The 23,329-nt window shown below is 34.2% G+C and overlaps 1 protein-coding gene across 2 annotated transcripts in view; it reads right to left on the reverse strand.

Moving 5' to 3' along the window:
- LOC149789052 (regulator of nonsense transcripts 2-like) overlaps nt 1–23,329 on the reverse strand; it is a 137,299-nt gene that overhangs the window by 80,591 nt on the left and 33,379 nt on the right. For both annotated transcript variants that reach the window (XM_089975239.1, XM_089975238.1), the window contains 6 exons: nt 14,055–14,272; nt 12,362–12,404; nt 8,389–8,520; nt 7,627–7,719; nt 3,150–3,189; nt 113–171 (listed from right to left, as the gene is read on the reverse strand). In XM_089975239.1, the coding sequence (XP_089831365.1) occupies nt 113–171; nt 3,150–3,189; nt 7,627–7,719; nt 8,389–8,520; nt 12,362–12,404; nt 14,055–14,272 (585 nt within the window). The remainder of the gene's footprint in view (nt 1–112; nt 172–3,149; nt 3,190–7,626; nt 7,720–8,388; nt 8,521–12,361; nt 12,405–14,054; nt 14,273–23,329) is intronic.

Genomic DNA, 23,329 nt, shown 5'->3' on the forward strand with positions numbered 1-23,329 from the left:
AAAAATATATTTTATTTGTTCATAGCAGAACAATATTATCACAATATTAAATCTCATGTATGTTCAAAATATAGTATTGTTATATAAATTTTGGCAATGAAAGTACTGTTACCTCAACATTCGACAATGGGTTGAATATATCAAGCATACCACCCTCATCCTGCTTCAGATCTGGAATAAAAATAATTATGTCAAAATTAATGTGTATGTGTGTGGATGCTTGAGTGTGTGTATTTACATAACATGCAAACTTCTCTTAGTTCTATTATGAAAGTTGTTATATCTGAATCATATAACAGTCTTCCACATAGTATCTGTACAGTGTTACTTTTGAACTCGATATTAAATGCATCAGGGACCTTTTATGTCATCAAACTGTGGAATCAAACAGTAATTTTTGTTACATTTTCTCTGGCAACACCAAAAAGTGTTTGGGCAAAAAGTATCAACGTTTACTAATTTTAACAAAAACAATACAAATTTTTTAAAAGTTTCAAATTAAAATCACTCCAGTTGATCATCAATCCACATTGTACATTTACTTCTTAAAATAATCTTCAGAAAGAAATTTTTAAAGGGGATTAAATTTTCCTGAGAATACATACACAATTACATTAATGTCAGGGATATAAGCCCTTCTACCTCTTGAATCGAGCTCAACTAAGATGAAAATTCATCTTTTCCGTCTATCTCATGTAGACAAAGGGCAATCACTCTTGCCAATTACCTTCCCTTGCCACTAACAGGTGCTCAAGTTTTTTAAGCTGTGCAAAATACCAATGAGAATGCTTGCATGGCAGGAGGGTTTTAAAGGAGACACAATTTAGCTACAAATTTTGCTCTGAAATATGTTCATCAATCACATTAATGTTATGAAAATAGGTAATAAGTGGAGAGAATGCTCAACATCTAACATATACACACTAGAGAAAAACAGTGAGATTCCCCATGTGAATGAGTGTGTGTGTGTGTGTGTGTGATTAGGATTTTAAACAGAGCTTTAGCAATTTTTCCCTCATATCGCTACGATGTCTGCAGAGTGGCAGTTTATAGTAATGTACTGGGGCATCATTTGCAGACATGTAGTAAATGAATCACGTGTGTGTGTGTGTGATTTGGATTTTTAACATAGCTTTAACAATTTTTCAGTCATATGACTGTGATGTCTACAGTGTGGCAGTTTATAGTGATGCCTAGCAGGCATCATGCCACAGACGTGTAGCATGATGTCCTACCCAGTCACATTATCCTGACACCAGGCCGACCAGTCCTAACACTTAACCTCTTAATGCTGAGCACCCAGCGATGCAGCTGTTAGTACCATTATTGTAAGTCTTTGGTATGACTTGGCCGGGGTTTGAACCCATGAAGTCCCCCTTGTGAGGCGGATGCTCTAACCACTAGGCCACTGGAGCGGTCCTATGTGAATGATAACCTATTCTAATCCAATGAGCAATACAGTCTAGCACCTCTATATTTGGTCATTATTACTGAAATCTTCTTACTGACAATATTTCAGTTTTAATTGGGTCTGGTGGTCATTTGGGTCAATGCCACTGGACCCACCAGATTTAGGGTTTGTCTCTGCGAAGCTATATCTCTGTGATGAAAAGTGGAGAATATTGACTCTGCACTGCAGGCGACAGCTTCTTTTATGTCACAGTTCAAAACATTATGTTCAGAATGTGAGGCTAGCAGAGATCAAGCAAATTTGATGAGATGAATCTTCATGAAGCAATTCTGATCTTATGAGACCTCAGAGTATGTTAACATTATGACCCACTTCAACCAAGAAGATAGGTCTTAAGGGGTGACATCCTGCTTTCCAGCTTTCACCAGGAAAAGACTCACTTGCATTTTACAATTCCTACATGATTTGGCTGACTCTAACTGGTTTGACCTACTATATGTCATTTCAGTTGTACTCAATGATCTTAATTGCATGTGACACTGAAGTTTATGATTTTTTTTATATTCTTATAAAACTTGTTTTCACAGGCAATTTGAAAACACAGGAAAATACCAGTTATCTCAGAAGACAATTATTTTACCCACATAATTAGACTGGTTAATAAATTTTTGTCAAATGGGGAAAAAATTTTCAGTGGACATATTGATTGTCTTTATGAGCACATGATGTGGATACTGATATCCAGATACTCCGCATTCTAATGTAATTCGGGAATTCTCTGAACATGAAAAAATAATACTCATATACAGTTTATATTCAAGTCAGATACAAACTGTTCCCATCATAGTAAACTGCACATAATCCAAACATTATACCTTTGCTCTAGTAACCATGTATAGTGTATATGGATATGGTCATCCAGGCACATTTACTCATCTTAAATTAAATATTAATTGTTGTTCTAATATTTAATACTAATATAGTTTAAACAAAGCCTATTCAATCCTGATTAGTGAATGCTTTGCATCATAACTCTTATTAAGAAATTTTCAGTTGAATTTTTTTTTATTGCAGTGGACTATTACAATCATGGCCAGGTACTAAACAGGGTGCAGAAGAGAGTATGTTGGATCTAATTGTCACAATACAGGATAGTACAAATTTTATTTTCAACATGCACAGATTTCACTGTGACATCACAGTGTGTGACATTTAATCCAGTTTCTACTGGATCACACCATTACACCGACCTCATCCAAAAAACGTCCATGTACTTTAACATCTAGTTTTGCTGTTCGTGTTTATTAGGGTGTGTATATAATAAGTAAAGAAATACTGATGTAGAAGGGATGCAAATAAAGTGAATAATCAGCATTTATACATATGCATAATCAAATTCTAAAAACGATACATTTTACAGAAATAGTAGTGAATGTATACTCAATCTGTATGACTTATACTATCACAAAGTCCAGTCTTGTTAATCCACTTTACATTATCAAACTTTAGCCTAAATAAGACACTATGTGTCAGATCAATTTATTCAAATTAATGCAAAATTAAACATGTTATTTAACAATAAAGTTTTGCCTTGCATTCCTTTTGTCTGTAGCTGGAACTGGATTAACCAGATTTAACTGTACTAGATCAAAATGCTAACCAGGACCTGAGATTAAAAAAATGGGAACACAAGACATGTCAACTTATATATAAACAATATTTTCAGATTGGAACTGACCCTCTTCAGGAAGCTCTGGCATGTCCTCATCTAGAAGGTCCTATTAAAAATGAAAAAGCAAAAAGAGTGAACAGTGAATGGAATCCATGCATTGATAGAAGACCAAAAATTATTACAGAATGAAAAAACCCTCAGCTTGTCCCCAATATGTATGGTATAAAAACAACGAAACAGAAAATGTGAAAATAATAAAAAATCTTATTCTAAGTGAAAAAATGGAAGTAACAATAGTCCTTCAAAGGGACAGAGACTCTACTATTTGAACTAATTTCCAGGAATTCAAGGTAAGACCATTTCATTTTCACTGTTAAGTGTTAAAACCATCTCTGATATTCTTGAGCGACAAAGTTCCCATATTAGTCACTGTGGTGGCCATACTGGATGTAAGATCAGCACCATTTTCATTAAAGTCAAAGCAGATATCATCAGAACTTTGGTGAAAACCTCATGTCAATATAACCATCCATTCAGGAGAATTAGTGACAAAATTTTCAGTATGTTAATTGTGGCAGCTGCACTGGATATCTGCAGGGCATCATCTTCATATAGGACCATAAGAAACCAAATTTTTCTAGTACAATACATTTCTTCAGTAATACTTACCCTTTCATAATACCTTTAAAGAACTACTACTACCTCACAAATTCACTAAAAAGCTGAAAGTTATCTGCCCACCTAGGTGAAAGTACAGACAGTAATCTTCCTTTGATACAGGGATTGGCACCGAGTCCTGTACATACTTCAGTTACTACTGGAGCAGAAGGGGTCACACTATCAGGCAAAGTGGGAGACAAACATGTACACTTAGCCTTCTTCTGTTAGGAAAGCAAAAACGACTTCACCATGTGATTTTTGTTAGACACACAATAAGTGACAGTGGTTAAACTTTTGAGATGCTCCCTCACACAAGCCAGGTAGTTCTGACAATGTTGTGTTGTAACCCAAGGTGAAAAGTATTGCATGCAGTGTTAAATTCAATTGTGCTGACAAACAGACTTCCACATTTACAGCTGTGTGTCTTAATAGCTGACACAGCATTAACCCTATACAAGCAATATATAACTGCCTAATTTCTGCAGGTTACCATTTGATAATGAAAACATACCAACTTCTGTTTTGAAACTTAAACTTCAGTATCAAAGTAGTAATTTGTGTTTTAGTAATAGAACTGGTAAACAGCACTTTCTAACTGAAACAAAAAGAAGATTTTGACTGCTGTGTTTGCACTATTTTCTTTATTAAACCCATTTGAAACCAAGGTGAACCTGTAATGGCAAACATCACTGTCTATGAACTCCTATTTCATTTGACTGTCCGTTTTCCAAAATCACTGGACAAATATATTAAGTAAAATGTACAATTCATAGAAAGCAATGTCTAATTATTATGTGATAAACAATTTAGTCTAAAAAATGTTACTATGTAGGTCAGAAACATATGGGACAATGCTGTGTTGTGGAATTCGAGAAGTGCTATATAGTCAAGGTTGTTATCTTACATCATTCATTTCTATGAAAATACAAAAACAGTAGTTATGCAAATACTATTTATCTAATGCATGATGTTATTTCAAGTGCATATGCAAGTAACAAACCATAAATCTGTAAACCTATCAATAGATTGTTGTAACGAACCTAGAAAGTGAGTCGTTATATTAAGAAAATCCCTCTAGCTAAAAATATATGTACTCACATGTCATGCATGGTGTTATATTTGTTCTTCATGTTGATTTGGTTGGAAAAAATGATTTAGTTCATCAACATTAATGCTTTAGTGTGTTCCCTATGAATATTTACAGTAATGTTTTACTGGCAACAATTAAATTAGGAGGAATAGTATGCATTTGATTTCATATAGATGATACAGGGCTTTTTTCAAAGCAGTTTTGAAACCTTTTCAACTGCCATTTGATAGTGAACTTTCAGAAAGTAAAGAAATTGTTTAAGTGGTAGCTGAATAAGCATTTTTACCAACTTGCAATTACAATAATTTAATCTCAGGCCCTCTCCTGTGCATGCTCATGAGAATATGGGATGTTTCAAATCAATACATTTTCACAGTTATGAAGAAGAAAAAAATTGGGGAAAAAACCTGAAACAGTATTTAAAGCTAAAATTACAATATTACATGTACTTTAGATGGAAAATATCAGTTTTTGTTATTTTTAAGTTTAGACTTAAAGATCAAGTGGATTTAAAGGATATTCAGGATCTATCTAGAAGTCTTGCTGCGATTTCTTAAATGAAAAATCATCAAGAATGAACGAAAGTAGCAAAACAGTTCAATATGTATTGAAATAAGAACATATCTTTACTGGGAATATCAACAAAGCATATTTTTTCAACTGTAAAATACTTTGAGTTTCACAGATTAAAAATTGCCCTGTGACTATCAAAATATATAATACACCTCTCCCTCAATAATTTGCGCACAACGGGGTCCACAAACATAGACTGCACTATAAGTGAGGCGCAAGATACTGAGGGACCTCCAAAAATTGGGAAAAAATCGCTTTGACATCGAGAAGACCATGGGTTGGGGGAAAGCAGCATTAGGGAACTGGGCTGTTTATTGACTGAATCCTCATTTTACAATCATGTCAATACTAATTTTTAATAACAAGCTTTCTAATGAAGTTGTTCGTTATTCTGTTTAAATAACATTTATTTTCAAAATGTCCAACACATGAAAGATTGTTCCAAATGGTTTCAACAACCATCACGTGTAAGCAAAAAAGTCTGTGTATTACATCACTGCTTTTTGTTTTCTTGACTAGTCTGGTTCCCATTGTGTTAAATATTATTCTGCCAAATTGGCAGTCCACAGAGCAGGGAACTAGACTAACTGTTGATACACCGCCAAACAAGATTCCTTTTTTCAAAAACACGCAACATTTATTTTGTGAGACAATCACCTACGTCAATACTCAATTTTTGTATTGTTCAATTAGTACAATATTGATGTCATGATTTCACTGAAGTAATAATGAAACTTCTTATCATCCTTGAGGATATCTCTAAGTGCCAGTTCAAGAATTCTCTAAAACTCGCTCGCCCACAATGGTCCGTATCTGTGAAATCAAGCCCTTTATTTTATGAAGTATTCAATTTGCTTGGCTGCCTTGTTATTGTAGATCACAGTTATGAAAGAGTCAGTTAATTTAAGGTAGCTTATATCACATACACAACAGCATTTATAAGTGTTCGATTGATCAAATGAAGTGAGTTCACCTGACATATGACCGGGGCCTCTAGATTTTAAATTTGTTGGATTTTCGTGCCTTTAACTTTTCTTTTCTCCACCTCCTTTTTTGATTCAAAAGACATAATTAAGATGATAATACAAAGGAGGCCAGCTCTTAATTCAGTGCAACAATACAACAAATACTTCCGGATGTCAGTTATCAAAACATGGTCATCGCTTAATTAGGTTCTCAGAGAAATGCAAGCGGATATAGCTGTTACGTTAGATTGATGCATTTTATGTTTAATTTCAAGAGGACACTTTGCATTTATGACAATTACAATTAAAAGAAATGAAAAGATAGAACTAGAACACAAATTTCAATTGATAAAAAAGTTATTTAATTTGTATTTATTTATTAAAGTACTGCCTCCACTCGGCATAAGTGACATTTTCATTGATCAAAATTTCCTTACCTATCATTAATTGTGGTGCACTAAGAATGTTGTTTGGAAAGAAAATGTAAGAAGTTGTATGACCTATTTTTAAATTTGATATTTCATAGTGTTGATCAAAATTTCCAGGTCCTATCTACCATTTTTGACGATAAAATGAGCAATACATCAAAATTTCCATTAACAATTTTGATTGTAATTTTCTTTGAGTTCAACAATTAGGGATCAATTTTTGGGGTATTTTCTGGTTTTAAAAATGGGATCCACATGTTATAAGCAGGTTCACAAGTTATCAAGGTGCGAGTTATAGAGGGAGTGGTGTACACAGAAATATTATGACTTCATTTCATGTGACTTTATTTTAAAAAACAAAGGTAATAACAAATTAATTAAAATTATATTCCAAATTAATGTAATTCCAAATTAATGTAATTTAATCAATTAGTTTGCACAAAGATAGTAACTGCAGCTCTAATCAAAACTTTCAAAGATAATTACAATTTAATCAGTTACATTTTAAAGTAATCAAAGCAAGGTCTGTTACCATTAAAATTATCATCATCATGGTCTTTATAATCATTATCTAATACCAATGATATTTCAGAGATGTTGATGGATATTTCATTAGGATAATAAGCTAATGTATGCAGAGACTTCAACCTTTTTATGATCAAGACTGTAAACTATTTTCAGTCAGTTCATATGTTTTTGTGTGAACACCTTTTTCATAATGTTTTTTTTCTCTTACCAACTTGACAGAACAAGATTCCTATAAACAGAGATACAGTCATGAATTGATACACTGACCAAAGAAATTATGTTTGCATGGAAACACTCACAGACAAAACTGAAGTATTACTGTAGAGCTTCTGATATGCATTGTAAGCTTCTTCATATTTCTCCTTTCTGTCTGCACTTAATTCGCCTTTTGTCTATAATGATAAATAAAAACCAAAAACGTTAGAGCTGGATCAACATCAATAATAAGACTTTAAAATAAAATAAAAAGTAAAGAAACTTTTGAGTGAAAGTCATAGTCTGCTATTATTATTTTAAGAATATAATTTAAATAATAAAAATGTTAATCTGTAACATTAATAGCGAAAAAAGAATTGTTTTATATGTAATAATCTCTAAAGCTTTAAAATGAGGTCTTTTCAATTAAAAATGTATAGTCCAATACATAACACTGTATATCAGGCCTTGAGTTCACCAAGAGAACTTATGCCTGGACCTAAACTCAAGTCTGGAGAAAGGCAATCAGTCAACAATGATACTTATGTTGCAACTTAAGCAAGGCATGATAAACTGAAGTGTGACTTAAAATGGTCAAATCAAATGTCTCAAATCTAGAGACTTGTATTAGTGAAACTGTGACCAGGAGTATTCACTTGAGACCAGGAGTACTTGATGTTTTTTATGAGCACAATAACAGCATTTTGACAGAATATTTGAAAAACTGTTTCACTCCATAACTCAAAATTAATTATACCTTTGTAAATATTCCTAAAGACTCCTACATACACATATTTGAAAGAGACTTTGCAGTTGATCTAACATTAAGGAATTTACTCATGTTAAGGAAACAAATGCTGAAATACCTGTAGAATTTTCCTATTTTGTCTTTCCATTCCTTTCAATTCCTTGAAATCTTTTGTCAGGTGTTTACACAATGATGCATAGTACTCTCCTAAAAGATTACGACAACCTTTTTGCCTCTCATTTGGTAAAAACTGAAAAAAAGTTTATAATAGATAATAGAGGTACCTCAGATACAGTCCTGCACTTCTAGCTGTCAAAATGGACAATTTTAACTACTGCAAATTCACAATTTTCATGAGGTATCTATTTCAGATCATGCACTTAATGACCTAATGAATAAAGACCAAACTTTTAAAACAACACAATCCCATTCCCAAATGTATGAATTTAAGTATGAACAAAAACATTATTTTCTGCATAAATCCAAACATTGATACCCAAGAAAATAAATTAATTCACAGTATCTCTAACATCTTTCAGGTACTAGAATTGTTAGCGAGTTGGAACACACAAGATATAAAGGCTTTACGATTTAGTGTTTTGAACCAATATTGAATAAAATCAAGTGAGCTGATTACAGTGACCGACGTCTGAACAACAACACATGATCATCTGAAGATATATCCATACTTTAACTTCGGAGGCAATAGGTGACTTACTGTTTTTGACTGACATTAAGCTGTTAAGCAAAAAAAATCCTTCAGTATTTTCTGCATTTCTTTAGATACAGTGTGCAGATATAACACTTTAATGCCCAAACAATTTTTTAAACCTTTCAGTTTTTGTGCATTATTTTAAAAGAATGTATGTATGCATGTTTTAGACACATTTGAAGTCCTACAATAAAACAAGAGAGGAAGACAAATACAACTTTCAAAAAGTACAAGAATGGTTTACTGAAAAAATTCAGACAAGTGACATGTGTAACTGAAATTGTGGAAAATTGGGAGAACCATGGTTCACTATTGTTTTTAGGTCACTACCACTGGTATAAACAATTAAAATTTGCTAAAACTACATTACTCATCTATAGACAATAACATCAATACAAAAAACCCATACGAATATGTCATCCTTTATTAAAATAGAAAATCAATATATTGTATGTCTTCATCATGAAAATTTTATTTAAAACCTTTTGTGGATAATAATAAACTTTGCATCTAGTTACAGATTTATTATGTATATTGGAATTAGTTTCTGTGGATAATAACATCATTAAAAAAAATAAACTAGTATAAACCTGATCATCATTTCATGTGTGATATATAATGTGATGAATTTACAAGACCTGGAATATGATTTAGTTTGCTATTAGTTTTAAGTAAATTTTGGTACTGGACAACACAAACTGAGATCAGTTTATTGGTTCTGTTACAGTATTCACCTGAACCACCACCTGCACCTTGCAATTTTAAAAATATAAAGTATCAAGGATATAAACAAATGCATAAAACTGTGTCATTTCATTGATTAATTTATAATTTCAAACCAGATTGTCACCTGGGGGTCCCCTAACACTGTCATGTCGTTTGCATTTCACACAAAACTTGAGTTTTCTGAACAAACAATGAGCCTGCCCACTGTCCCTTTCTGGTTCCTGGAAAAGTCCATTTTCAGTAAAGAGGTGAAGGACCTAGGACTACACACTGACAGAATGTAAAACCTGTGTTTTCTGCATCCAATTTCCAGTGAATAGTGTACTGACCCTATGGTCTTAAACAAAGTATTAGAAAAGAGTGGAAACCAGCAATTTTTATTCAATGCAACAAATAATTGATTTTCCTAGATAATAAAGTGAAAATGTAAAAAAAGAAAGAATTTAATATATTGTGAATTAAATCCCAAATAATTCTACAATTACTAGCACATGTCCTGATGAATAAAGTTCTGGATATCTTTAAAGGTAATCCAAATAATTTCCGATGCTGAAAGTATTGGTGTACCTGCAATGGCCTGTGTCATGGTGATGTGCCAAGTCTTTTGTCAAACACAATAATACAACCTAAGAATATATCCTTATTTGAATTTTACTATAAAACTACGTCTCCATGTCCAACAATATAATTTCTGAGCACTTTGTATTTTTAGAGAAGAATTTGAATGAAACAATTTCACCCAAATCAAAATAATGCAGAACAATAATACAACTTGATTCTGTTCATATGTTATCGCAGGAATGACTAATTTTCCAGTAAACAAGATTTATATAAAAAACTAAGACAAAAAGAAAACCAGGAAGAGGGACAAAAGTTCGCTGTTCCAGTAGAATGTAGTTATAATTAGAAGGCCTGTTACCAAACCATAACAAAATATGTGACAATCATCACATAGACAAGATCTAGCTATATGAAGAAATTTAAATGTCCTTGACTCAGCTTAAGATAATAATCCTAATTTTATACTTCAGTCAGAGAAAGGTCAACAATGATGATTACAAAATGGTCACTGAATTTGGAGAACGTTAGCCACTAGATACAATTTTACATTACCCACAGCATATCACAAAATAATATTAAAACCCCCCCAAAACAATGCAAATTAAATACACATAACAGTTTAAATATTTCTAAAAAAATGAAATAAAAGACAGCAAGTGATTTAGTTATTGTGTATATTGGTTCAAATGGATGTAGCTTCCAAAGCAACATAAAGTTACTAAATTATTCTGAGCTTATTAAAGATGATTAAAAAAAAGTATGACAGTGTTTGGGACCCCATCAGACAAACGAGTTAGAAATTATATTTTGACGAACGAAATTACTAGGTTTTGAGCACTTTCATGTCAATGAGGCAATTTATTTTTAAAATCAGTGTGGGGGAAGGGGACAAATGCTGGGGTAATAGGCAAATACTTTAGTAATATTTATGACCCACCTTCTGCTCTCACACCAACTACAAAATACAATACTGCCTTAACTATCTGGAAAATTGCAAACATGATTAATCTTAACACAATAATGTTTGTGCCATTTTATTCCATGACAAACTCTGTGATCAATCTGTTTTATACTGATGCAGATCACATGGGTGGATTATGATTGTAAGAGATTAAAACACAGAAACTTTTCTTTGTGTGTGAAGTTGTGTTGACCAATATGCTTGCATTTTCTCATGGGTTTAAATAACTTCATGAAACAAGACAAGTAATGTCAGTTTTGATTCATCAATGTAAATGTAAAGTGGGATCACCATAATATGTGACTTAGGGGATAGCCTCATATCTCTGGGTTTGGTTACTTATGCTTTATAAGCTTTTAACCAGTAAATGAAATATTTCCTCATGTTTTCTGACAGAATTTTTGTCTTTGACCATTCAAAAAAACTAATGCAGAAAATACAGTAATTAAACCACATGTAAGTAATTTGGTTCTACTGCTATTGATGCATTTGAACACCATAAGTATCCTTGGTAAATAATCTACCATTTGACTATTTAAATTCTAAAATCAGCATTGAGGTACATGTATTATGAGGATGGGGTATCAAGTATTATACATGCTGTCACCTTTCAGGCCTATCAATTATGTCTTATCAACATCTTTGCCAAATATGGCAGGTGCCAATCCAGTAACCCATCTAGGTGTGCAGATCTATTTAATCTGATCTGTGTACTATGTGCAATGGTTGGTCATATAGAACATGAACCCAATGGGACTTAAGTTGTTTGTGCTTTATATACCATGTAATTTATAAAATTAAAAATTTCCATCCCATTTTCATGAAATTATTATCATTTATTTAAATGTCCTCTGTCAAGAAATACTTTTCCAAGAAAAAAAGACAAATTTTAAAGAAGTAGTTATGTCAATTAAGATGTTAAGCATCCCATTTCTAAGAACTGAATTGCATGCCAGTATATTATCTCTAACAGAAGTCCATTACAGGCAGGATCTGACCAAAATTACAAAACAAAATTTGTGCTTTCAGGGCAGACAATTTGTTACATGAAGTACATTCTGAAACAATTAAAAACATTCTCTCATACCTGCATGGTTTTCAAATAGCATAATATGTGATAGAAACACTTACATCACTCCTTGGGATTGTCAGTCCATACTTCTCTGCCAAAATCCTGGATCAAATAAATGGACAGAAATTAAAGTTAATACCCAGGAATTACAAAGATAGCTATGTTTCCAATCTATAGTCCAGGTATGACAACAATTCCTTCAAAGGTTTGTGACTTGTGACCATGTAAAAAAGTGACCCTGATATTGTCTCAAGGTTGAGAGTTTGGCTGCAGGAATAAGAAAAGGCAAAGCTGATTGTTAAGTGCAAGCATGATGCCTCAATGATTAGGAGTCAAAAACCAAAAAGAAAAATGTTTATTAAATACTTAATTAAGATTTTTTGTAAAATTATGTTGTAAAGGGAGGATAAGAGTGTGTGGATATGAATTAGGAATACTTCCTGACTGTCTAATTCTGTCAGGTATCATTAAAGACTTGGGAACTTCTTGATGATACAAAAAAACAAGAGTACCTTGAAGTGACTGACACTTTAGTTTTCAAAAAGAATTCGCAGGAACTGAAGGCGGTATTATTCTTTTAACTGCAGAGTGCTGAAATCATCCTTGACATTCTTCAGCAATAACAAGATTTTAAAATATGCTTTTGTGGTGGACATATTGGAATCAAATTTGCAACATTTTCATTAGGATCAACATCATAAGAAGTATTTTGGTGGAAACCCATATGATATGACTTTACAATATGGAGTAGTAACAATAAGATGTTCAGGATGGCCACCAGACTGGCACTATTTCCATTTAAGACCAACTAGATATTATAAGAAGTCTTTGTGAAAGCACAATATCAATATGACCTGGGATCTGGGAAAAGCGCAATTACAAGATTTTCAAGATGGCTGCTGTGGTGGGCTTATTGAATGTCAGATTGCTACCATTCTCATTTATGACCAAAATGTCTTTATCATCTGTTACCCCACTCACCAAACATGACCAATGAGTCATGCGGAAAGTCCATAACATACACTACATATTTTCAAACTATGACAGGATGTCTGGGATCCATTGAAATAATTTTTTTAAAAGTCGTAGTAACTGAATCTTATGTATCAGAAATTACAGAACAAAAAGGAAAAAACTAAGAATTACTACAAACTTATATAATGCTATGTTTAAATTCATACAGGAAAACATTGCAAATTATTGCTACTTTCCTGTCATGTATATATTCCACCAGCACATTGCATATGGAATACTGTATATTATAATGTAATTCGCATTCATAAAAAAGAACTGTTATTTTCTGTTTAATTACTGTATCTAGCTCTAAAATTAAATTTTCCAAAGATGCATTTTTATCAGCAAATCCTAAGGAAATTAATGTTGAACAAAATCTTTGAGATAAGAGACCACCTTCTGGATGGACTTGTGGACATGTATATATGAATGAACAGGTAACAAAGTGATCACTTTGCGGATCTTCTGCCATATTGGGCTTAAAAAAAAAAACCCAATATAACTACATGACTGATATAATTTAGAAAATGACTTGGCCAGGCAAACCCACAGAAAACAATTACACAGTTAGATTCAAGATACTATCTGCAGCTTTGGCACAATATTTATGTTGTGGACTGGAGAAAACTCTGGAACCTCTGATCACTTCAAAACTTCTGCAACACAGAGTACTGAGAATTAAGATATGCTGCACCTGAAATATAGTAATATAAAGAGGATAAGAACTGGGGATTTTACCTGTATTTTCGGGGCAGCAACCCAATATAGTCATCTCCACAATGTTTACAAAATGTAATAAGGATCGACAGGTTGTTATGCTCCTCCTTGTCACTGTTGATGAGAAGGGAAAGCTGATTAGCCAGCAAAGGCAGTCCTTCCTTCAGTGTGAACACACCCATAGTTGTTAACTCCCCAAAGAAACGTAGATCTACACGGTACTTACTGGGATTAGAGATCTGAAATACAGAATTTTTTTTGTAGATTTAAGTTCATAACTCAAGAGGAAAATGACTGTTACATTAACTCAAATCATCCTCAATGATCCCATACAGGCATTTTCATTTTCACTTAAGATGGGGAAGGAACAGAAAGTTTTCTTGCTATTTTTGATAGAATCCATGCACATCAGAGTCTACATTTTTGTATCAACACTTGCTTAGGTATGTTGTTTTGGAATGGCTGTCAGACCTGGCCATGAAAAAAATGAGTGAAAATTGGATTTCTTTAGGGTGGGAAGCAGAGTGGACCCATCATTTTTACCTGCTTGTCCCTTTTTACCCCAAATCCCAAAGTTACCCAATTTGTGTCAACAGTCAACTGTCTGTGTAAATTCTGAACAGGTCTGTTTAAGATCTAATGAGAGGGTTTGATTGATGTTTTGTGGCACAGCAATACAATTAGGTTATTTAGTGCAAAGGCAATTGGAGTAAAGTGCTTTACACATGGACACATGACGATAGTGGACCCAAGATAGTCTGATGGTGGGATTCAAATCTGCCCCCATTCAGTTGAGTCTGGTTTGCTAACCACTGGGCCACAGCAGCTTGACTGATGACAGAATCCTAAAATCCAGAAACTCAGGTCCTGGAACCACCAATTTTTTTAACAAAGAAAACTGTGTCTCAAATTGTGGGTTTTTTCCAGTTGTTTTTTTAATATGCATGGAATGTCTACATTACCTCGCATCAGTGAAAAGCTGAATCCTTAAAAATCCCAGCTTGGGTCTATCATTATATGTGATGCAGAGCTGCCAACCCTACAGACTCTCAATTAGTGAAAAGAGGGATAAAATAAAGTGAATTTTGAACAAATGAAAAATTATACCATGACACGATCTCCATCCGTCTTGATGGTCAGTACTGCATTGTATTAAAATCCCAAAATAAAACTAAAGCATATTATTTACACTGATTAAAAGTACATATTTATTTGCTGCCAAAAAATTACTGATATGCACAAACTTCATGATATTTGTCATGATATGATGCTGTGGCAGACTTGACATTTCTCAACTGGGCTATGGTATATTTGTTTTCAAAACAGTTCAGGCTTCTTGCCTGCTGTTTAATCTTGATGATTAAAATTGTTGCAACTTTTCAGCACCTAAGAAGGCACTCAAGTTTGTCTTATTTTTTATTAGAATAGGAAATCCTTTTTCACGGTCACTGTTGCTGATCTCCAACTGAGAAAGGCAGGTTATGTTCAACAAGAAAACTCACAAACAATGCTTCAGCATTGGTAGCTTGCAGGACTTGAGTAGATGGCTTCAGGTATTCCAGAACTGATATCTGCTTGGTGCTTTTCATTTTTCAAATATCTATGTGCTTTTTGCAAGCTGTGTTCTTTCTCACATCGTTCTGCCACATGCCCCCGGGGGCTCATATTGTTGCTTACAATTTATCTATCATATTACATACTAAATAATATTAGTATTAAATAGTACATGCATGACAGGTAAATTGTAAGCAATGATGAGTCTCTGTGCACATCCCAATTCTAAAAGGTGCAGCTTACTACTGCACAAAAAGCACAATGTACATCAATGTTTGATGGCTGAATGCAAGGCCAATTTTTGGTGTACTCCAAATTATATTTCACTTTTTATGGAATACATATCTTTTTCCGTCGAGGTGAAAACATTTTAACTGTTGCATAGCTTAATTACGAAATGGAATTTACAAGATGAAACATCGAACGATTAAGAATTAGTGGTGTCAGCGCATGCACAGAAAAATATAACTCAAGCAAATTATGATACATGCTAATCTTTCAATATCTAAAAATTTCCAAGACTCAAAAAAGCTGTCTTCATTTGGTGCTTGTTTAAAAGAAAATTACAGTCGCTACGAGTGTGTCCATGTGCCATTTACCCCCAAAAATCAGTTGGGCTCTGGTTTTCTTCACGAGTATTAGTAAAACTTACGTTCTAAATATAGATTATATACTTTATAATGCTTGCTACAGGGCAAACTGTAACAACTGGATATAGTTCCATTAACATCATGACTAGCTAGCTAGGGACCGCTGCTGCTCTTCTGATTAGCGCTTAAGGATAAATTTTTCTAAATTAATGATTTAAGCCAATTGAGAATTTGAGAATGCATGATTTATTTTTGCAATTGGTGTGAATCGCTATCGAGAGTCATGAAATTCATGCCAAGTTTGGTAAGGCCTGGTGATGACATCAATGGCCTGGAAGAAGGGCACTACCTTGTGATACAAAATTGCAATGTTCTGCCTTAATCAGTCAAGAAGAAACTAGTTTTATAGTTTTAACTCCACATCTTTTTTGCATACATCACTACCATATCAGACCAATACAGGAGTCAGATGGTTCAACCATGTAACCTGATTAAGCAAGTTTCAGCATTTGTATAATTTTACTAGTGCCTTGTGGCCCAGTCTGTGTTCAGTTTACAGTATGAAAATAAATGCTGAGATACAAAAAATTCACACACTGATCAGAATGAAGTAAATTTTTAAAATTGGTAACACTTGTGTAAAAACTGTGAAACAACAACAGAATGCAAATGAATGCAAGTAAAATGCAAGATAAACAAAATTATATGATAAATACATTCTGAAGAAAATGGAGCACAAATGCAGAATGATCACTTGAAGGCAATAACATAAATGCATGTCATGAATGAATCTGAAAGCTTTCAAATATAATCCCAGATAAGATTTCACACCTTACAAGTCATGATATTGCTCTTGTTGAGGCAGACATAAAAAATGTCATTCATGTGATGACAACATTACCAGTGGTGGTATATGTACACTTTTTATTTGAACAAACTGAAAAAGAAATAAAATCTGCAGACAAATACGCAACAACTATAGTTGTGCCTTTATTGCAGTTGAATTTATATTTCTAGTTTTGTGAATTCAATGATGCCTTTTCATCTTATACATGACTGCTCTGGTGGCCTAGTGGTTGGAGCATCCGCCTCAGATGTGGGAGGTCGCATGTTCAAATCCCAGCCAAGTCATAACAAAGATTTATAAAAAATAGTACTAACAGCTGCCTCGCTTGGCACTCAGCATTAAGAGGTTAGTGTTAGGACTGGTCAGCCTGGTACTTAATCAGTGATGCACACACAATAACAGTGACCAACGGATCTTACGGTCTAGTACTCAGTAAAATGGATCCACAAATAAAGCCACATGGTGTACACTCCAAGTTGTATGATACAATGAGCATATGTCAATGTAAAAAGTTGCTACATTATGAAAATTAGGTCATGGTCACCTAACCTTTGGCATGACAGTTCAGTTCCCTCCAAGTAGGATCCAAATAGTAAAGTACGAGACCTAATATGTGAGTGAGATTGCCTTCAAAATTAATAGAAAAAATGCAAAACTATGTCAAGGAATGGTGGAGAAAAAGGACAGAGATTAACATAAAGATGGTGAGGCTGTTGAGGTGAACACTAAATGAACCTTCACATTTTGTGCATCATACCATCATATCCTCTGCAAGCAAATATAAATTTAGCAGCAGGGTCACAACTTTGACCCAATAATGCAAACATAACAATAAAAAGGTCATCTAGTAACTTTCACTATCAATAAGAAAAGGAAAAACTGTAATTAAAGGGATTAGAAAATGATTATTAACAAACAGAAGTAAAAATGAAGTGTGTAGCTCATGCAGAGGTATATAACTAAAACCTTAAACACAAACTGAATCTGCTATCTACAACAAGAAGGCCAGGGCCTGCATGTCTTGATCATGATCAAAGCACTGGTGTAAAACATGTGACCTTCGCCTGAAAGCTGAAATGCTAAGCATGCATATTGCACAATTGTCATTGTTTCATAATGATACATCTAAAGTATGAACAAAATCCATCGAAGTTTAGAAAATAAAAGAAAGTGAATAAAACTTTAACCAAAACCATGTCACTAAATTTTCTGTTACCATGACCACAATATCAAAGGGGCAAGCATGCATTTACTGAATGAATTGTCTTTAGCTTCACAATGATTCATCACAAGAATGAAGAAAATCAATTTGGGGCTTCTGGAAATGTAAGCAAATGCAACTATAAACAAAACTGTAATGGAATTTTATACGACTGTGATTTTGGTCTGTAATATCATAGCAAGTATAGAACGAACTGTCTTAGCTTCATAATGATTAATGCCAAGTATATATCAAGGCATGTAGGAACTATTAGCAAATGAAAAATCTTCAACTAAAAGCCTAACAAAATTTTCTATGAGTGGAATCTTGACCTCAAAGTAGAAAGGGCATGTAAGCATTTCAAAGAACTAATTATCATAGCATCATAATTATTCATGCCAAGTAGAAGGAAAGTCTACAAAAGGATACTGGAAAAAATGCAAACAAAAATATCAACCAAAACATTACAATGTTGAAGACAATGACAAGGATGTTCTTGCTGCCATAGGAAACATAACTTATATGCCTTGCTTCCCACTAATGCGAGTTCAAAAACCAACCTAAAATGCAAACTTTTACATTAAACCCTGTCTCATAATTTGGTAAAATCAGGTTGAAAAGTATTTTAAAAGTAAAGACCATGCTACTTAACACTGAAATGCCCTGAGAAAAATTCAGCAAATCTGGGTAAAAAAGCATTCAATTAAGCACAAGTTAAATTAACTCAATGATGTGATATTCAAATATATAGGCTCCTTCCTATAAGCAATAAACAAAAACTTATACAGTGACATTAACTTGCTGTCTACATAAGGCATACCTTATGTGCAAACTTTAACCTGAAACATTTCCACAAATTATGTAAAAGGGAAGTTAAATTGATTATGAAAGTACTGAATAATGCTAGGTGCATGCTATTATATAGATTAAAGTGAAATTGGAAGCATAGTTCTGTCATATAAACCATTTTCAAAGCCTTAAACAAACTTGAACCTGTCCATAGAGACTAAACTGTCAACACAAACTTTAACCTCAAAATTTTCCCCAAAACTGCACACAAAAAAATGAAACATTATATGCCCACCATGACAGTTACTTTGCTTAAACCATTATTCTATTTTTAGTCTCAGTGACTGTAAACTTTAATGATCATAATCTGTGGTAAGTGACTGCTTGAAAGTCAATCTAACCTTGACCTTTCACCCAATAAATCAGTATGTCTTTTGTCTAAAATGCAAGCCATATGCAAAGCTTTGTCAATATATGTGATACAGAGCTGAAGTGATGTGATGTGATTTTGATTTTTAATGTAGCTTTAAAAAAATTTCAGTCAATTTTTCAGTCATATCACTACAATGTCTGCACTGTGGCAGTTTATAGTGATGTCTAGCACTGGGGCATCATGTCGCAATCATGTAGTATGATGTCCCACCCAGTCACATTATACTGCCACCAGGTTGACCAGTCCTAACACTAACCTCTTAATGCTGAACGCCAGGCAAGGCAGCTGTTAGTACCATTTTTGTAAGTCTCTGGTATGACTTGACCGGGGATTGAACCCACAACCTCCCGCATCTGAGGCGGATGCTCTAACCACTAGGCCACCAGAGCAGTTGGAGCTGAAGTAGCTTTGTGAAAATCTGTTTGCATTCTTTCATTCTGGACTATGGCCTTTGACCTTTAAAACCCATAATTAGTTGTTATCTTCATTGGTTATAATGAAAGCCATTAACCAAGTTCTAGTTCAAGAAGCTGATAAAGATCCTTAAGTTATAACATATCAAACGTTTTTCTTCTTACTTGGTGACCCTGACTTTAACCTTGACCTTTTGACCCCAAAATCAAAAAGTGGCATTATCTAATTAAATGCAAGTCATTTACAAAGTTTGGCCAATTCTAGTTACTGTTTGTAAACTTTCCTACTTTTTGAGTTAATGACCTTGAATTCTGAGCAAAATTCAAGATTTCTTCCTTAACCCAAAAGCAAGCTCCACAATAAATAAAAGTCTTGGGACACTATAACAGCTTGGACATTGCATAATTATTTTAGTCATTTTTTTCCCCATGTGCTATGTTCTATAGATCATAACATCAGCCTAACCAGATGTTATGGGACTATTCCCATTAGCCAACCAAAAGAACAGTTATAAGTTTATTTCTGAAGAGAGCTAATTTTAAAGTAAATTATGTTTCTGCAAGAAGACTTACCTGCACACACTAACATTATGATATAAGCCTGCAGCCTCCCAAATTCAGTCCTACTAAAAACAGAAAAAATTAATCTTTCCCATCTCTATGATATAAACAAAGAGCAAAAACTCCTAGGAAATGGGGTTGTGTTTGCAGTGTGAGCATCGACATACTAACATATAAATTACCAAACCTGATCACACAGGTCAGGTGACTTTGGCTTCCCCCATTTGAGGAGGTAGTTCACCACTACAGAGTTGTTTGACATAATCAGGACTGTTTTCCCTGAGAACTGTTCCTTCCAGAACTGAAAGGCATTGATAACAGCTTTCATTTCATGAAGCTGATGTCGAAGCATTCCCATGGCTCTGATGTGCCATTGACTGTATTCAAAGCCCAGCATTAACCCCAAAATAAATACTGTTATCTGTACATACTGTCACTTCCAACTGGGATTTATCCAGACAAAGTCCTGTTGTGAGCCAACAGAAGTTGTACGACTAACCAAGGAATGATCTTAACTCATTTTTTATTTTCACTTTTTGATCAAGTGAACTGGAAAATGGGTGCCATCTTGTCATCAAGGTCATCTGTAAGGGGTGTATAAAAAGACAGTCCTGAGGGATCAAATCTGCAGGCACAATGAACAATCCAAGGAGTTCCAAGAACTCACTTGTTCAAGTCCTGTTGGAATAGACCTTAGAAATTTGATGATCCCTACTATACAAGCAGTGGGAAGTCATACGAGATTGAGATTAGTTATAAACTCCATACCCAGGTGGACAAACTCTTAAATGAAACTTGGAAAAACTGAAATGATGCAAAAGGCATAGGAGATCATTCCTGTCTTGGAAAAGAATAAAACTTACTCTGCGTTTCTGAAGGATGTCATCTAAGTATTCTGCCATCATCCACAGATAAAGCTGTCCATAACAGGATGATTACACAATTCATGATTTTGTTAAACATTCAGGGCCTGATGTTCAGACAAACTGAAGAACTTAAAACTGTTAAACCATGTCATGGTAAGCAAAACAAAGAATTTTCACAATGCCCGGTGGATAGGGACATGAAAATATGTCTTCTGACGGAATCATATCACTCCCACTGTCTCAATCTTGAACTTTAGCAGAAGAATGTATTGATTATAGCACCTCAGCAAAATGATTGGCCTCAACATGCCACTGGAGACGAAGGTCATATCTAAATCTCTCATGCCCTCTTGTTGTAAAATATCTTCCTTCTCCTGACTGATAATATGTCCATTTAATGGGTGAGGAAGACAGTGATTTTGATAAATGAAATTGAAAGCCCCTCCAAAATGATTTGGATCAACCAGTAGGCTGTATGAAGTGAATTGGAAGGTCAAAGTTGAGAGTTAGGCTGTTGAATTTGCGAGGGATGTGAACCACATCTGTGGCATTAAAGATCCCTTTCCCTTTCTTTGCCTATCAACTCTCCACTGTGGCAGGGGTGGACAGGTCTTAAAAGAATGTGCTGAGTGGGCAGTGAGTTGGAGGGGCAGTTCCTGAGTTGCCTACCTCTGAAATTCTTCCAATTTTGTGCTCAAAGAGTAATGGTGAGCAAAATGGCATCCTTTGTAATGCCATGGTATGATGTGGCTTGAGCAAAATAGAAGGTAGACATGTGTCAGGTCATATCAGGTTGAGACCCCCAGAGGCAGTCAGCGCACTTGTCATTGAATGGTGAGCTGTAATGATAATAAACCGAGCAATTTGGGCCACTGCCTCTTGGGCAGGCCAACTGATTTATTTTTCTGCAAACTGAAAACTTGTCCACATGGCCAAGTCTAACATTAAAGACAGCTTCAATGTGGCATGAAACACATACTTACCCATTTATAAAAAAAAGCAAGCAGCTGTAAAATTCTTATCTAGATCTGGGAGTTCAGTATGGAAAGTGTCAGAGTGTGTTTTGTTCCTGCACAATGAAAATGACCATTTGTGAAGGGTAAATTTGATATTTTTGTATAATATGTTGTCCACTGGTGACATTAGAGGGGTGGCATTTCTTGAGAGGTACTTTTGAACATAAACTCATTGGTGCCAATTGGATTCTGGCTGTAAAAAGTGGGTGGCCATTGGTCGGGGGGGGAGGGCATGAGGAGGAGGGGCTGTTCATGACTGGGACCAGAGTAATTGGTTTAGATTAATATCACCTGACAAAATACCCTGTTTTGGAATTCTTTTCAGTGTGTAAAATACTTGACTAATTTAAAATGCTTCATGAAACCAAATACAGATTAATGCTTGACAAATCCAACAATTATGATTCAAACATGCTGAAATTATAACTCATGGAGAGTAATAAAAAAAAGGCTAAAAGAATTGAGAACTATCTAATTGGACCTTTATTTGACAGTTTAGCTTGTCTTAATTCTTTAATGAAAATATGATAACTACAAGCTAAATGTATTTATAAATTGCACCATACTGTAAGATCACTTATATCAATGAAAACTAACAAAAGGGTCACCACTCGACCACAAGAAATGAACAAAGTCAATAGAATAGCAATGGAAATATGGATAAGATGTCATCTACATGAGTCAGATATGCAGACCATTAGATTCTCAATCTAATCCATAACTGTATCGATCTCTCTGTTGTTTGCCATAAGAACACCAATAGCTAGTGTTACTGACAGCTGGTCCCGCAACAACAGTTTCAAGAAACTCTTAAACCATGAATCACTATTTGTTGCAGCAGTGATTTGTATACCAACAGTACAGTAGTTTTCATGAACTGGCTGATGAAAGGTAGCAATTTCTTGTACATTATTATGTATAACAAGTCTGTTATTCATTGTGATTGTAACTCGCATTTCTTTATTTTACTTGTTAACAGTTCATCATAACATCACATGGAATTCAAAAGTAATAGCCTCAGATGCC

This window comes from Sinohyriopsis cumingii, chromosome 11, assembly GCF_028554795.1.
Source record: "Sinohyriopsis cumingii isolate HCF-2022 chromosome 11, ASM2855479v2, whole genome shotgun sequence".
NCBI classification, from domain to species: Eukaryota; Metazoa; Mollusca; class Bivalvia; order Unionida; family Unionidae; genus Sinohyriopsis; species Sinohyriopsis cumingii.